The 18363-nt window shown below is 39.9% G+C and overlaps 1 protein-coding gene across 1 annotated transcript in view; it reads right to left on the bottom strand.

Moving 5' to 3' along the window:
* The window catches only part of Ac3 (adenylate cyclase 3), a 49667-nt gene extending 33272 nt beyond the window's left edge, over nt 1-16395 (bottom strand). The window contains exon 1 of the mRNA XM_076312714.1: nt 14745-16395. Coding sequence (XP_076168829.1) covers nt 14745-15356 — 612 coding nt within the window. The 5' untranslated portion in view covers nt 15357-16395. The remainder of the gene's footprint in view (nt 1-14744) is intronic.
* Nucleotides 16396-18363: the final 1968 nt, after the last annotated feature.

The following is an 18363-nucleotide window of genomic DNA, read 5'->3' as shown; positions in this document are numbered from 1 at the left end:
AATATCCAGGAAAACTACCTAGGATATAGGTATATCCAGGAAGACTATTTAGGATGTAGGTATATCCACGAAAACTACTTCAGATATATCTAGAAAGATTACTTAGGATATAGGTATATCCAGGAAAACTACCTAGGATATAGGTATATCCAGGAAGACTATTTAGGATGTAGGTATACCCAGGAAAACTACTTCAGATATATCTAGGAAGACTACCTAGGTTATAGATATATCTAGGAAGACTACCTAGGTTATAGATATATCTAGGAATACTACCTAGGTTATAGATATATCTAGGAAGACTACCTAGGTTATAAATATATCTAGAAAGACTACCTAAGTTATAGATATATCTAGTAAGACTACCTAGGTTATAGATATATCTAGGAAGACTACCTAGGTTATAGGAATATCCAGAAAAACTACCTAGGATGTAGGTATATCCAGGAAGACTATCTAGGATGTAGATGTATCCAGAAAGAATACCTACATGCGTAACCTTCATTCGGAAGAATAGATATAGCTATATTTAGAAGAATGCCTACAGCTACATTCAGAATCTTCATTCAAAAGAATAGATATAAGTATATTCAGAAGAATATATACAGGTACATTCAGAAGAGTACATATAACTATATTCAGCAGAATATCTACAATTATATTAACGCTAATAGTAAGAAATATATCCAACGAATTACACCTAGCCCCCTAATCCCTATTTCTCGCTAACTACCCATATCGACTACCTCGTTTATCCACGTTCCAAGCGCGAAGCGAGACGTTTCCAAATCGCAACGCATTCAGTGCATCGGGGTGCAAGAACCGATACCGAAAGGGTTGAAGGGCCCCCCCAGTCAACCCCGTGGAGGGTTCATTAAGCAAACGGGCGATCATTGCGATAACCGTATGAACCAACGTAACCTGACTTTTCCGTCAACTGAATGGCTTTCAAAGAAACGTTCCTGCCATTGAAAACCGATCGTATGTCGTGCATGGAAAGGCGCCACTCCGCCTCGCTCTTTGCCTCTCTCTATTTTAAACTACCATTGACCGAACTCTACTCGAGTGTCACTAACGATAGAACCACGTGACGCGACACAAACTTTCGCTTTCGCGATCGTGCACGTCTAGGCAAATTTCTCGCGGAACGTCAATTTCGTTATGGCGGACAACGTGTTTTCGGCTCAGGTTTCCCTGTGGTACGAAGAATCGTGAATGAAAACGCGACCGGTGGCGACCCTACGTGTCGTTGAACGAGTTAACAGACCGATTGATGTTCGTTAATTGCGTTAAGCGAAAGAACGTGTTGTTAAATTGTTCGAGGCTTGGTAAAATAATTTTCGTAACGCGAAAGTTTGAGATTGGATTTTGGATTACGATACATCGTGACCAATGTATCGATTTATTTGAAAGTTATTTATTTAAGAGTTCTCCGTTAATTCGAACAGAAGTGGTTCGATTTTAGAGCATGATCGATTTAAAGGGAGAAATGATTTTATAACACGAAAGTTTGAGATTGGATTTTGGTTTACGATACATCGTGACCAAAGTATCGATTTATTTGAAAGTTATTTATTTAAGAAGTATCCATTAATTCGAACAGAAGTGGTTCAATTTTAGAGCATGATCGATCTAGAGGGAAAATCTTCTCACGGTGCTGTACGAAGCTTCGTGAAATGATTTTTATAACACGAAAATCTGAAATTGAATCTTCTAATGCGATACATCGTGATGGATGAGTTTATTTGAATATTCGTTACATTAGTAAGGGTTCAACTTTGGATTATGATCGATTATGATTGATCTTGACAAAAGAACGTGTTATCGTACTGTTATAAATTTTATACGAAAATTTGAAACTAGATCTTTCGACACGATAAAACATCGTCGCGATAAAAGATCTATTCTTTGAATTAATTTATCGATGCCTCCTTCGCAGATATTCGTTTAAAAAATTCAATAACATTGTGTGTCAAATTCGTTGATATGTTAATTTTCTCGAAGCAAATTTCATTGATATTTGCAACACCATTTGTTACTACAAATTCGTATGTAAACGAGTATAAAGACGCCTTGCAATTGACAAAAGTGAGGTTATGTTTGTACATGTTTTCATTGCCTCGAAAGTTTGCAACAACTCGTGAATCGAATTAATAAAGTAGTTCAAAGTTTTAATAAACTTTTCGTACAGATAGATATGTATATTTAATTATCGCCACTAATTTTTCGTAAAACACCTACCTAATTAATAATTACTCTATTTCTAACGAAAAACAAAGCACTTTTGACTCTAGATTTAAGTATAGATCTGCGTTAGTGAACTAAGTAGTCGCATTTCTTCGTTTTGGGAATTTAAAAAATACGTTAACTACAAAATTATTTTTCAATGTAATTTTTCATGTCAGCTTCGAACTCTTGTACTGACCGAGACCTTCTAAGAAACGCCACTAGATGGCGGTTTACTTAAAACATTTATCCCAGTTCTAATTAGCATTCCTTCGTGTAGAAACCAATTTAGTCGTGTCTGAGATAAGGTGTTCACTTTTACCAATGAAACTACCAACCACTCGCAACGCTAATCTTTAACGTTACATCAATTAAATTAAAACGACTATTAATTTAGAACACCGAATACATCGAGTCTTCCTTTAAATACAAATCAACCATACGTGTTCCAATGATACACCACTTCATAAATTTGACAATTCCACACTCGATATTTACAATTAAAATCAAACATTAATCATCGCGTAATATATTAAACGATTAACAATCCAAAATCTTAGTTTACAATTTTTCTCACTCACCACGATAATCTTCACCAAAAAATGAACATTTTTAAATCCACCAATATCACAAGATACATATCAAATGCCCACTTGGTGAATTATATACCAACTTAATCGATAATAATAAAAAAAGTGACCCAAGAAATCGAGATGTCGAGATCGTAGAAATTTAAAATTCGAAGAGATCCTTACACAAATTACAAATTACTATTTGAGTCGAGACCCGTGCAAACCTATATACACCAATCGTCGTTCGAACAATCATTTTTATATAACGTCTCGTTATAATTTATTCAAAAGTTCCGACCAGTCCCACGGTCCGACGTATCGCTAAATTACGCAGTTTCGCTGGTTTGTAAAAGGAAGACGATCGTTATGTCTCATTATGGTGGCCGAGCTTCCATTACTTTTTCAGAGGACGACCGCCGGCTGCCACATTGTGCAGAGCCTTCATTATTTTTTTACGCGGGAAGCGCGCCACTCGAAACTTTCACCGACGTTTAAGTGGAAAACTGCATCACTGTTGCGTTCCGTTTTAGCGAACAATTTTCCAGCCCGTAGCGGTGGAACGTTGCACCGAGGATCCGCGAAATTCTCCCTAGGGGAAACGCTTTTAATGGAAGACATCGCGAGACCGCCGTGCAGAAAATTGCCGAGGGAAGCGACGTTGCTTGTTGCGTCTCGAGAAACGCCACGAAAGAGATTGCGAATTTATAATTGTTACCGTGGATCGACCGTGGAGTTCAGTTCACTTCCATATTTTTTCCGCGAAATCGGATTGCGAATTTTCCTCGTGTCCGTAACTCTATTCCCTCGGTCGAGTTTATTTGTATAACTTTGTCACTGGGACCGTTAATCGAATATTTCGTCACCCGATGCGGCTCGAATTCGAAATTCCCGTTTCGAGGGGAAAATTAGTCGACGTTTGTACTTTTGGGGGAATATTGAAATTGGGGAACAAAAATTCCTATTTTTCAAGGAGTTTTCAAATTTGTGTGTCGATGTATTTTAATTTGAAATTCCTATTTCGAGGGTAAATTTAGCAGACGTTTGTATTTTTGGGAGAATATTGAAATTATAAAAAAAAAAGTTCCTATTTTTCAAGGAGTCTTCAAATTTGTGCGTCGATGTATTTTAATTTGAAATTCCTATTTCGAGGGTAAATTTAGTAGATGTTTGTACTTTTGGGAGAATATTGAAATTACAAAAAAAAAAATTCCTATTTTTCAAGGAATCTTCAAATTTGTGTGTCGATGTATTCCTAAATTGAAATTCCTATTTCGAGGGTAAATATAGTGGAAGTTTGTACTTTTGGGAGAATATTGAAATTACAAAAAAAAAATTCCTATTTTTCAAGGAGTCTTCAAATTTGTGTGTCGATGTATTCCTAATTTGAAATTCCTATTTCGAGGGTAAATTTAGTGGACGTTTGTACTTTGGGAGAATATTGAAATTGGAAAAAAAAAATTCCTATTTTTCAAGAAGCCTTCAAATTTAATAATTAACTTTTTAAAATGTTACATTTTCGATGGCACTTTTAAAATGTGAAGATATTCTTTAAAGTTTGTATTTTTCGTAGAGTCTTCAAAATAGAAAAAGGTGCATTGCACAATTATTTTTTTCTATAATGTTGTGTTAATCATATATTTCATTCTCGACGTATTTTGAATTCGAAATTCCTCTTTTTCGCGATGAGCTGCATAATTGTTACATCGAGCTCCAAGACTGTAAACTGTTACTCGAGATCTCTATTTCAAACAGAATCTTGAAACTGTAACATTGTGTTCCGAAATTTATGCTCTCCATAGAATCTTGAAATGGTAAGGTTATTGCCCAAAAGTCCTGCTTTCCATAGAACCTTCAAACTACAAAATTGCTATCTGAGATTCCTCTTTCCGATAGAATCTTAAACTTATGAAATTACTATACAGAATTCCTATCTTCCACAGTATCTTGTTACTGGTAAAATCTTTACCCCAGATTTTTATATCCGCCTGAAACCTTACGATTGTTACAAAAAACTACACCATAAGCTTTATATATATTGTAACGTTTAGCTGCAAAACTATGCACAGGAATTTTAATTATTTTATCGAAACTATATGTAGCAAAGTACAAATTTTTCTACTTAAATAATAATTTCTACATTAACAACAAACGTAAATAGATTTACCTCCAAGCATTCGCATAACACAAACTTTATTTTCAAAAATTAATCCAACGTTTTCACCCCAGTTTTCAGTTCTCTTTGGGCCAACGAATTTACAATGATTATTTTCGATATTATATTGCAAACCAAAGAACAACAAAATTAACACAAAATTTTATTAGATCGCAATTATGAAATTTGAATTTCTCGTGTTTTCACGGTTCGACTTCAATGTGAAACGAAAAAACTATTTCTACCAAGAAATGGTTACAATTTCGAAAAATGGCGAGCAAGGTGGAATGCAATAATAAAGGCACGAAATAAAGTATCCAAATGCGATAAAGTATTCAAAGAATTTCTTTTCCGAGAAGAAATATTCCAATTTGATGCATCTACTGCTGGGTTCTCTCGGTTCCTTCAATTTCTGCGGAACGTGTCACGCGTGCATAACGCTGCACCCGAGCGACATGCAATGCACCGGATCGACGAACTGCAGCCTATTGAATGATATACAAGAGACAAAGGAAGGTATTTTTTCTCTGACCAGACGACTGAGTTGCCATTGTTTAGAAAATCACGTTCCTCTTCACGAGTGAATAGATCAACAGCTTCGGTAGAAAATCGATGTCGTGTAACAAATTTTCTTCCTTGTGTGCTTAATGTTCCACCTATCTGGTTAAAGACTTTTCGTTAGAGCTACTGTCTACACCGAAGCCAATATTTTTCATCGTACGGACCTTGCATAGTCCAAGTCCCTGACAGATTAGCTTAAGACAGTTTTCCATACACTACTTTGTGTTTTCACCCTCCTGTGTCTTCGTTTAAAAAAAAAAGCTAACTCAGCCTTGGTCTATTACTTCAGTGTTGGTGTGTCAGCTCAGTCTCAGGTGTATTAGTTCAGTGTTGATCTATTAGCTCAGTCTTGGTCTACCAGTTGAGTCTTAATCTGTTAATTCAGTCTCAGTCTGGTAGTTCAGGGTTAGTTTCTTAAGTCTGTTAAGTTAGTTTAGTCTTAGTCTGTTAGTATTCTTAGACTCTTAATTTAATCTTAGTTTGTTAACTGAGTCTTAGTCTGTTAGTATTCTTAGACTCTTAATTTAATCTCAGTTTGTTAACTGAGACTTAGTGTGTTAACATTTCTAGTCTCAGTCTGTTAATTCAATTTCTGTTAGTTGAATCTCAGTGTATTAACACTGTCAGAAGTGAGTGTGTTAACATAGTCTCGACTCCAGAATAATTTCAGTCTGTCAGTTCAATCTAAAGTGATTAATAATGCCAATAATACAGTGAATACTCACCCTAGAGAGTATAACCTAAATAGTAATAAATGAACCTCGCTCTAAAACGCTCACTATATACAATAAAACCGAGTGTCGGTACTGTTGACATTAACAGATCAAATTTAAATAATTTATAAACCATTCAAGCTTACAAGAGAGAGCTGTGAACTGTCGGTTGAAAATCTTCGTGAAACTTTACACAAATGTTCATTGGTCCAATTTTGTTCACCGTTGTATTGTTTCTGGAGTTCTATAAATTAGTAAATAAAATTTTCATGTTTCAAATTATACATTTTTTCTATTCTCAAATTTGTTCCCCACTAATTCAGAGTCTCGAAGAATAGTATCACCTTTATTCGAAACACACTTCGATGTAATTAAAAAACCGCATAAACATAAATAAAACGAGTAACTCTTATATAATGCTCGCATAAGGCTCTCGTATTTCTTCTTTAAAATCAAAAAGTAACAACAACGAGGCACAGCGTACACAGTTCGTTCTTAGATCGATCCAATTAACATTTATCGCAAAATTTCGTCGAAATATTTGTCCGAAAGATCGCGATCTATCTTCGTTTGCATTTCAACAAATCCACGATCGTCGTTTCAACGAGGAGAACGCGACGCGCAACTTTTTAGCGATCAGTTATTAGGCGACAAGAAGTTTGACGAGGTCGAAGATTGATGCTCACGCCAGGAGGATTACCCAGATTCAATTTTCTTGCTGGTGGGGCTATTAATTCTCATCCAGCGTGGATTTTTTCGTCCGAGTCGACTCTTTTGTCGACGAACTTACTTTCCGGAATTAAAACATCGCTGAAATATGGGGTCGTTTTCGTACCAAATTTGGGACCAGTGAAAGATTAATGTGGACATCTGCGGTGGACAAGTTTTAAACTCGTTTCGCGATGGACGAAGCAACGAGTCAACGTTCCAGAAAAGAGTGATCAATTAACTGAAGCGACGTTTAACTGTCCAAGATTTCGATATACTTGGACACAATTAACGAGCAACTTTATCCTCGCGTGTTGTATACATTACAAACAATAACTGGCGAAATATACGAACCAGAAGCGTGACTCGTTGTTTAAACTAGGATAATTCGATTCCCCGTCTAAAATTGAATCGAAATTGTGCAATACATTTTTCTCGTACGAGGCTTCCTTCTCGAGATAATTGACTTTGAAGATACGTGGGCGCGCGAGCAATAATGGCTGCCCCGACGCTCGACGATATTCAAAGTCTTTTATCTCGTTAAAAAGTGTTCGTACGCGTACAACTTATTCCACATTTTTTATTCATTTTTTTACGTAGAATCTCACCCTGTTCTCAATTGCGCCAAAAATTTTGTCACGGGACAAAAAATCCTTATTGTCTCGATAATTTCACCGACCTTCAGTTTCTATCATAAATAACAACGGTTATATAATACACTGGTAGTTTCACGGTAATTCAGACACCGTGATTGCACCGAAATTACATTCAGATATTACGTTCCGACCCCGTATACAAGTTCTGTACGGAATATTCCATGTTAATTCAATTATCGACACGATAAATCTTCCCAGACGATAAACCCTACGATTGTGATCCGTTTCGTCGTATCGAAACGTAACATCCGACTTGAATGTTATTCCTCGCGAACATCCACGTCTGAATTGTCGCAAAAAAATTACCGATAGATCGTTACACGTCATGAGGGGTGAACAAAAAATTTTTTCGTTCTTTCGGTAACGATTCGAAGCACGAAGGTCTACGATTATTTCTGCTACCATTCCAAAGATGGTGACTCGCGTTTTCGAAACTCAGACGACGACATAGAACCGACTCGGACTCGGAAACTTTTCAATCTCGTCCGCTTTCCGGCATTCGTAATCGTCGAAGCTTCCTGTCGTTGCATTTCTGACGAATTTGCGATGCTAATGGTCACGACAGATTGTTCATTACCGGCCTCCATCAAAAGTCGATTAACCGACGTTCCAACGTCAAAGCTGCTGTCCTGAAATACCCCCGTGACGATTCGAGCGTTTTCTCCACCGGCCCCGGTTATAGCGCGTCGTCTTCCGAACTTCCCCCGCTTAATTACGAACTTTTCTTGCTCGTTTCCATCGTCCCCGAATCGGCACCGGTCGCAGGACACCGTCGTTTTAATCAGCGGCCAGATGAACTGGACGCCTGCTGTATTGGCAGAAGCCGCTAATTAACAGTCCCTGGGGAGGGGGAAGGGAGGGGAGACCGGTTGATTAAAAACGGAACCGTGACGGGGTGGCGCGTGTGTTCTGCAACTAGACGGGGGCTAAATAATAGCTCGATACGAAACCCACATGAACTTTTCACTTTTGTCTATATCTGCGGAGCATTTAACGGACGATTCGGTCGTGCGTGTAAAAATTAATGTAAAATAAAATTGTTTTTCGTTACCGTGTGTGTGCAAATGTACTTAGTGAATGTGTCTGTCCATTACTCGTTAATTTTACTCGCGTTGGGGTTTGCGAATATTGACGATTGTTGGGTACAATTTGTTCAAATTCTTTTTCGTACAATGTAAACAAAAATTGTGTATAATTTTTTCAGGAAATTTTCCCAAACTTGTGCACGATTTTAAGATGTATTGACCAGAGATTTAAGGTCCAGAGTAAAGTAAGAAGAACATAATTTATATTCGAGAGCCAATGTTCAGTACACGAGTAATAATTGTTCCGAAGGTTTTTATTTCTATACTTTATCGCATCGATTATTTTATTCTATTCAAATTTCATATTTTAAAATTGAACCAAACATGTTTATAAACTACTGTTCAGATTAGACACACTTTCTATTATCGAGAAAAGTTAGTCTATGTACACTTTAAGGAATAATTTGTTTACAATTTTTTTAGAAATAGAATAAAATGCATGCAACGGACTAGTTCTAGTAAATTGGAAGATAATAAAATAAATGGAAAGCATACAACATCGTGTCTATCGCAAATGCAAGTAGATGCAGTAAGCAATGAACAGACACATCAGCCAAGTCGTTGAACCCTACGTGAGCCGAACCGTATTTAAAAAATTTTTTTCTCGAAAACAAAGCCAAGTGGGTAAAAATATTGTTCTAGATTTTCTATTTATTTTTACACGTAGAATCTTTGTTTAGTATCACTCATTTCGAAACACCGTGTATAAGCCCTTTCGTAACTGTTCTTCTAACCTCTTTAGCACTAACCTCTCATACCACTCTACTAATGCATATCTCAATCGTTCATAATCATTTATTTCTACGTTATTTCTATTTCAATTTCTATCACTATCATCGTACGATTGAATTCCAAGCTACGTTCTCCTATATATTCTCTAATTATTAAAATTCCCTCCCGCCAAGCACACATAACCTACCCTACGTTCGTCTCACTTTTTCCAGTTTTTTTTATTTAGCTTTATTTTCTCTTGTATCGTGCTCCGTGCAATGTCTTTGAGGTTAGGTTTGAAAGCAGCTTACGACCGAACCATGCCTTTAATAGTAATTACGCAATTACTCCAGCAGAACGATCTACATTTTCGTCCAATTTGCGTAATAAGGACCTTATACCTGTATTAATAACAATAATACTCTTCGTTGTTAGATCGAAAAGCAGCTTAGGACAGTGTCGCGTCTTTACGCAATAACGGAATTACTCAGTTACAGCATCCCCGTTTTTATTTAATTTGTCTAACGAAGACACAACGATAACAATGTTAAGCTTTGAGGTTATGTTCGGAAGCTTCCTTCGTACTTTGAATTTACGCAATCACTCCGCCAGAAATTGTAAACTTTCTTGTAATTGACGTAACGAAGACGTAATAATAATCACCGCAATAGTAACCTTTGAGGTTAGGTACGGGAGTATTCGACTGTAGCTCGCCCTTAGGCGATTATACAACAACTCTGCTGTGTGATATGTACACTCTAGTCTAATTATCCTGGCGGAGACGTACCATCAATAAATCCTACTCGACTTTGAATGCTGTACTCGACTATGTTACTCTTGTTCTGCCAAAATGAAGACATAACGATAACAATGGCAAGCTTTGAGGTTATGTTCGGAAGCTTCCTTCGTACCTTGACTTTACGCAATCACTTGTAAACTTTCGTGTAATTGACGTAACGAAGACGTAATAATAATCACCGCAATAGTAACCTTTGAGATTAGGTTCGGGAGTATTCGACTGTAGCTCGCCCTTAGGCGATTATACAACAACTCTACTGTGTGATATGTACACTCTAGTCTAATTATCTTGGCGGAGACGTACCGTCAATAAATCCTACTCGACTTTGAACGCTATACTCGACTACGTTACTCTTCTTGTTCTGCCAAAGACGATCACTTCGAAATACCTAAACAATAATCACAATCATAGATAAAAAAAAAAAATTCTTTTCGATTTCGAGTACTACGATAATCACTCTCCTTATTTTTCCAAAAAAAGATCCCTTCGGAGTTTCTAAGTAATAATCACAAACATGAATAAAAAAAAATTCTTTTCTATTTCGAGTGCTACGATAATTGATCACTCTCCTTATTTTTCCAAAAGAGGATCCCTTCGGAGTTTCTGAGTAATAATCACAATCATGAATAAAAAAAAATTCTTTTCTATTTCGAGTGCTACGATGATCGATCATTCCCCTCACTTTACCAAAAAAACGTTCACTTCGGTGTTCCTAACCAATACGAAAAATTACAGACAAATAAATCTCGCTCGATTTCGAGCGCCCTAATTGACCCCCTTACTCTTCTCGTACCACCAGAGAAAACGCTTTGAAATTCGTCGAGGAAAAAAAGAATTCCGACTCTTCAACCGTCCATTGTCTCGTTTCGTTTCTTTCGTTCGCACGGAGATCGATAGGGGTCGCGAACAACGCCGCGGGAATGATTTTCCACAGATTGGCCGAGCAATTACGTGGCCGCAAAGTTAATCAGCCGTCGCGTGAACTTGTTGCGCGTCCAGCGTGTTACGTAAATTTCTCGTCGGTTGTGTTTCACGCGTTTCTCGCGCGGGGGACTTCCCCGAACGGAGGGAGAGAGAGAAAGAGAGAAAGAGAGAGTAAGAGAGAGAGAGAGAGAGAGAGAGAGAGAGAGAGAGAGAGAGAGAGAGAGAGAGAGAATAATCGAGGGGCTCGACAACGAACGCGGAAAGTAGCCGCAAGTTATTTTACCGTGAATCGGTCACGAGGCCGTCGTTGTCGTTGCGTATCGATCGATCGAAACACGTAAGAAGGTCTGGTGGAGGCCTCGGGTTGCGCCGGCGACGAATTAGCTCGGCCAGTGCTCTAGCAACAGTTGTTTCCACGATGCCGGTGATCGTGTGGCTTGCCCCCGCTCGCAATCACGTTGAATCACAGGCTACGTTTCTGATTTCACGTTGCCACCGCGACCGCTGAATTACTCGGTATTAGGTTCGAGGCAACTACGAAATAACGAGCGCCGAGACGGTGTCGTGTGTTTGATACCGTGTTGTTTCACGTGCCCGTGTAGAAAAACGTGAAACTGGCACGAGGCGTGTAGCATTTAATACGACGTGTTCGAATATTACGCATCCAAACGGTGGCGATCTCGTACGAGGGATTTCGAGCTCTTGGAGCAACAATTACGGGATTGGGTTAACGATCGGTATGGTCGAGGTTGATAGGAACGAAACGGAGGATCTGACTTGTTGTTGGGGGGATAGTGGAGTACTCGATGGTGAAAGTGGAGAGAGATCGAATCTATGAGGATTCGTTTCTATGATTGGTAACACAGATTGGCTACCGAAAGAGCTTTTACACGTTTGTTTCATTTTGTGTTATTTTATTTGGGAATATAATTAACGGATTTGATTAGTATTGTGCGTGGAAAATATTCTTTGAACGATCGCTGAATGAGATTGTAAAGGAGCAAGGTATGACTTTAGTCTTTCAGTGGCTAGCCTGTATTCTGGGAAGAGGGTACAGAGACGTGGTTGCAACACGAGTCTGATGGGGATAGAGCGTTCGAGGAATTCGTTTCATCCGTCTTCGAGGATGTTCAAGGCTTCCAGTTCATTTTGAAATCCCACGAGGGGGGATTCCGATCCTAGAAACACGCGAACTTGGAGCGTTCGAAAGAGTACCTTTCTGAGTGGAACTGCTCACTTAACTGTAGGTGTCTAACTATCAACAGTGATAATCTATTGGATGATGGGTATATGTGGATGTCGATTCAATCGACGAAGAGTTAGGATTCTCAACGTACTGCGAAACTCCAACTTTGGAAACGTCGAATGCTTCTCGTCAATAGCTTCTCGATGCTACTAACGTTCAACTACAAATTGCAACCTACCAACACCCCAGATGTGTACAAGTGTCTCGAACGATCGAATCGATCGATAGACGCGTTTCTTTTAAAAGTGTGAAAACTTTGATAGAGTCGATCGTCGTTTCTAAATTAATCGTCGAGCCATTGGTTCCGATACCTAACCTATACCCAAAATCCATTTACAGACAATAACCTAAAAAAACTTCGATGAGCACCTACCCGAGCTTCTTGAGTAGTGCAATCAATGAAGAGTTACGTTCCTCGGCAAGTGCCGTACCCCTAAAAGTGTCAACTGCTTTCGTAAAGTCTATTGTTAAACCATTGTTATCCATTGTCCGACATCGATTTATAGACGATAACTTGCTAAACCGTTCATTTCCGAGCAGGTGTCTCTAAGTGTTCTATAAACGAACAGTTGCATTTCTAAGCAACTTGGACGAGTTATAATTTTTATTTCATTTCGTTGATCGCGATGTCTCTTGGAAATTTGTTGAAATTTCTTACTCGTGTACACACTTTTATCGCCTCTTTTACTATTTTAGTTCGAACTCTAATGTTGAATTTAAACAATTTTATCCGTATGCAACAAACACTCCAATTATTTTCGCAAAACTTATCGTCCAACTATTTTTTTCCACGTCCAATAACAATTTGCGGATATTGAGCTATCGAAATGTCGATATGAAGTTCAGCAGAAATTCACAACCGTCCAATTAACGAACTGTTATATTCCTAGGAAAGTACCAAACTCCCTAACCCCGAAACTGTCAACTACCTTTGCACAACCTGTCACCAAACCAACGTTTCCCCGCACCTAACATCGATTCACTGGTATTAGACTACTAAGCCATGATGTACATTTTAGTGCATATCGACACATGTCCAATTAACGAATCTTCACATTCATCGAGGAGTATTGAATCCCCAATCTCAAAATTGTCAACTGTCTTTGCAAAATTTGTCGTCGTACTAATCTTTTCCTATACTAAAGGGACTACTAGAGACTACTAAATTTTACGTACTTGACAAGCTGTATTCAACTATCCCATTAACAAACTCTTATATTCCTAGAGAAGTACCAAACCTGGAACTCCAACATTGTCCTGTCTTTGCGGAACTCATTGCCACACTAATATTCTCCTACATCTAACGACTTTTAACGTGTACTGAGCTACTGAAACTATAATATATATTTTATCGAGTATATATAAGTGTACACTTAATCTTTATATTTCTCGAGAAGTACCTAACCTTCAATCCCAAGATTGTCAACTGTCTTTGCGAAACTCATTGCCACACAAACGTTCCCTTTAGATAATATCAATTTACAGGTACTAAAGGGCTATTGAAACAATGATATATATTTCATCAGGTATCCATAACTATCCACTCAACCAATCCTTACGTTCCTCGAGAAACACCTAACCCTCGATCCTAAGCTAATCAACCGTCTTCGCAAATCTCGTCGCCACGTTAACATTCTTCCACACCTAACCTAAGATTTACAGATACTAAGCTACCAAACATCAGAGCAAGTGTCCAATCAACGAATCGTTACGTTCCTCGAGAAGCACCTAACCCTCGATCCTAAGCTAATCAACCGTCTTCATAAAACTCGTCATCACGCTAACATTCTCCCAGACCTAACCTAAGATTTACAGATACTAAGCTACCAAACATCAGACAACGAATTGTCACGTTCATCGAGAAACACCTAACCCTGGATCCCAAGCTAATCACCCATCTTCGCAAGATTCATCGCCACGTTAACATTCTCCCACACCTAACCTAAGATTTACAGATACTAAGCTACGAAACATCAGAGCAAATGTCCAACGAATCGTTACATTCCTCGATAAGCACCTAACCCTCGATTCTAAGTTAGTCACGTTAACATTCTCCCACATCTAACCTAAGATTTACAGATACTAAGCTACGAAACATCAGAGCAAGTGTCCAACGAATCGTTAGATTCCTCGAGAAGCACCTAATCCTCGATCCCAAGCTAATCAACCATCTTCGCAAGATTCATCGCCACGTTAACATTCTCCCACACCTAACCTAAAATCTACGTACACTAAGCTACGAAACATCAAGTGTCTAACCAAGGAATCGTTACGTTCCTCCGTAAATACGAATGCCCTCCCTCAGCCCGAAAAATCGTGAATCGTCTTTGACGCGAGCTATGACCGAACCGAGTTACCCGTACGGCCAACAATCTACAAACAATGACCTACCAAGACGTCGATGGGTATCTGGGCAGACGACGGATTGGATAGTAAAGCCACCGCGGTGATATGACCGATCGCAGCGATGACCGCGAGGATGACGCAGCAGGTGAGCTTGAAGGGCATCGTGGCGAACTGCAGGTACAGCAAGAGCAACAACCAGCCAAGTCCTTCCCTAAGCGTGACCTCGTTGGGCTTGAGGACCAGCTGAGCGAGTAGCTGCAGGGTCGACACATGCCAGGCCGCGTGTGCGGTCAGCCACCATATCACGTCGTGTACTCTGTGCTTGTGCTCGGTCCAGGCGAGCAGCCCTAGGCTCAATCCCAAGAAGATGAAGTTCAGTCCGCGGGCCGGTAGCTCCTGGCCCGGCGTCGCGATCATTTTCACGCTGTAGAGGAGCGTCGACAACAGAAAGCACTCGAGGCCACCGCGACGTTGTTGCAGCGACGAGGCACGGTACAGTGACTCTAACTTCGCGTTGCTGAAACTTGTACGTAGAAGATTCGATGGTCGGCCGGCGCTCAGGTACGAGTCCTCGTTCGAGGTCTCCAGTCTCCGTGACATGGCGGCCAGCTCCTGTATAACCGTGTCCCCGGTGTCGAGATCTCGTCTCACATCCATGGAAACTCGGTCGTGGTATTACGGACGCGTCGCCGAGACATCGCCCCGAGGCACCCCAACCGTCAGATGTGCCCCGCTAAGACGCGTCTCGACCGATCGTCACACCGCGGGACCGAGACACACACTCCTCACCAACCGGGTTGTATATCTCTATCTATCTATCTTTCCTTCTTTCCTTTCCTTATTCTCTTTTTATAATTCCTCTCCCCTCCGATGTCCTCACCCTTTGGTCAGGTTGGCCTTGCACACCCCCGTACGCACGGATGCTGACTCCGGATGATCCTATCAGCCTTGTCAGGCTGCACTCCACCCTCGTGGATCGTTCCCCGGTGCTCTTCTAACCGAGCTGGACACACACGCCGACCAGAGGCACTCTCTCACATACACACACGGGTTTTCGGATGCAGCTGCACCCGCGCGCGGGGTACTGGCCGGGTTACTACTGCCGGCGGTCTCTCTTCACTCCTCGGAGGGAAGCGGAGCCACTCTCTCCATCCGTCTCCTCGCCTCGGCCGCCTTCTCCGTTCACCTCCTCGCCCTCGTTCCCGTCCAGGCTTGCGCCATGCGACCCCGGACGGCTCCGACCCTCCACGCGGGTCGATATCAAACCACCACAAAGCCTAGCGCGTACACGCCAGGCCCTACCTGCGCCGCGCTCTGCCCTATCTACGCGTACCTACTGACCCAGCTGCACCCTTCCGACTCGCTCGTTTTCCGTGAATTGCTTCGATGTCGGTCACCCATCTTCTTCTCTCTGTCTGTCTGTACGTCTGTCTATTTATCTGTCTCTTTGTCCAGCTCGGTATCTCGGTCTTTCGATCTCTGGCTAACGTTGCTCGCTTCTTTCGACATGATCGGCACTGATCTCTTCACCTGACGCTCTCTCTGGCCCGTTTGCGTACACCTATATCACCGATATCAGACTTTGATAATTGCCAGTTCACGAATCCAATGTTCGCGTCGATCTTAAGCTGGATACTCTTGTATCTTAAGTTGGATTCGTTACGATCGAGTCTTATCGCGTGACCTGGTCGATTTTGGTCCCAACGAATCCTTTCGCTGGTGATGGAAACGTGGTGAGCACAGGTACGTCCATTTCTTGAGGGTGTCCCTCTTCTGGGGTGAGTCGAGAGGCTGGATCGCGAAGGGGAAGAATTGTGGATCGTGGAGAAGTGGTTCGAGAGTTTCTGGAGAGGGGATTGTACGGGATTTAATTATTCATTGACGAATTTATGGTTAAAGAAGTACGGTTTCGAGGGGAAGGTACTGATTTCGTTTCGAGTACTTTGGTACTTCGTGGGCACGTCGAAGGTACTACGAGCTACTCGAAGGAAACTCAACTGTACGATAAAATGTATCGGTTGTTCGGAAAGTCGTTTCGTTTTCCGAAATTGAGAATGTGTAATTTAATACAATGTTTATACACACTAATAAAATCGTGTTTCATTTTCACCGAAAAGAAAAACGAAATTACTTTTCGAACAACCCACTGATTGCAATTAGAGGTTAGTTTGTGGGGACTAAATGGGCTGGGTTGAAATTTTTTGTTTGGGGAGGGGGGATTGTATGTGATTCATCCTAATTTGTGGCTGTGCAAGTATAGTCGAAAGACGGAAATACTGATTTTATTGGAGATGAAAGCTTGAATGTATTCTGAGCTGCTCGAAAGAAACTCAAGTGTGAGACAAAATGTAATTGCGAGTTAAGAGCGAGGGAACATGTCGCTAATGACCTCACAGTCGATGAGACGCTAAACTCGGAGAAAATAGTATAGTTTAATCCGGTTTTAAATGTCTCTTCGGTATGCAAAGTTGCCCTACATATACGAAGATAAGAAACGTAAATGTCTAGGAAGAAGTAAAACGAAGGAATTTGTTTCTAAAAATCTTGTAGAGAAACTTCTGTATTTTGCAATTTATTTTCTTTTGTTAAAAACAAGCAATGTACCAAATAAATTACTGATTAACAACGTACACTTTTAAAATTACACGGTCGAGAGTGTGTTAAATTTTTACCAGAAATAAGAACACTTTTTTCATTTGCACTTGCATCCCCCAGCTATGGTACGTTAATTTTTCGATTATGTCAGAAAGTTTCAGAAATCGTTTAATAGTTTTTTTACAAACTTTCTACGATCCTCTTTAAGCAAAAATCAGAGAAATATTTTCTAGTTTACAGTATAATTTTTTGAATACAAAAAAATATTCTTTTAATTTAATTTAAAAATATTCTTTAATTTAAAAAAAAGGGGGACTCAACCTATCACAGATATTGCATTTTATCGAACAGAATTTGAGGATCTTAAGATACACAGGCATCGAATTGTACTATCGATCATTGACGAGTCAGTTACACTTTTATAGAAATGTTCGTATCGAGAAACACGTTATTGAAAAAAAGTCGATTAAAGTTTCGACTTCGTATGTATCTGAAGCCACGCGATATTATTCGAGCGAACACTAGTCAGCTATTCCCCTACCATGCATAAACTCGTCTGCAGAGTCACAACAAGATTTGTGTATTTTGTCTGTTGATTTTGTACGTCCGTGTGCGTCAAGAGCTAGCTCCTCTCCGCTGTGCAAATAGTTGGGCATCTTGGTTCTCGCAGTACCGATAAGCCTCTGCGTCGATTCTAACGCCCGTAGCAATCGTAAAATCTAGTAATGTAAAATCACCATCGTTGAAAGTAGACGTGGCAATATCCGTGGCTATTTCGATGATTTTTACGTCACTCGAAGGTGTTTTCGTAAACAGACTCCGTCGTTGCAACTGCATCCACGTGTAAAGGTCTCTTTTATTTATAATCCGTTCGAACAAATTGTTTTGGGTAAATAAGAACGTACGTAACGATAACGTTCTCCAAAAAAAATTGATTACGTTTGTACCAACCTTCGTGATCCTCTTCAAACATTGCATAATCTAGATAAAAAAAAGTGAGTATGTTCAAAAAAAAACAAAAAAAAAAATGATAAGAAAATGTGTATAGAAATGTCTAGCTTGTTAATAT

This window comes from Ptiloglossa arizonensis, chromosome 5, assembly GCF_051014685.1.
Source record: "Ptiloglossa arizonensis isolate GNS036 chromosome 5, iyPtiAriz1_principal, whole genome shotgun sequence".
NCBI classification, from domain to species: domain Eukaryota; kingdom Metazoa; phylum Arthropoda; class Insecta; order Hymenoptera; family Colletidae; genus Ptiloglossa; species Ptiloglossa arizonensis.
The sequence above is the reverse complement of the archived record's forward strand: the minus strand, read 5'-3'. Positions and strand labels throughout refer to the sequence as shown.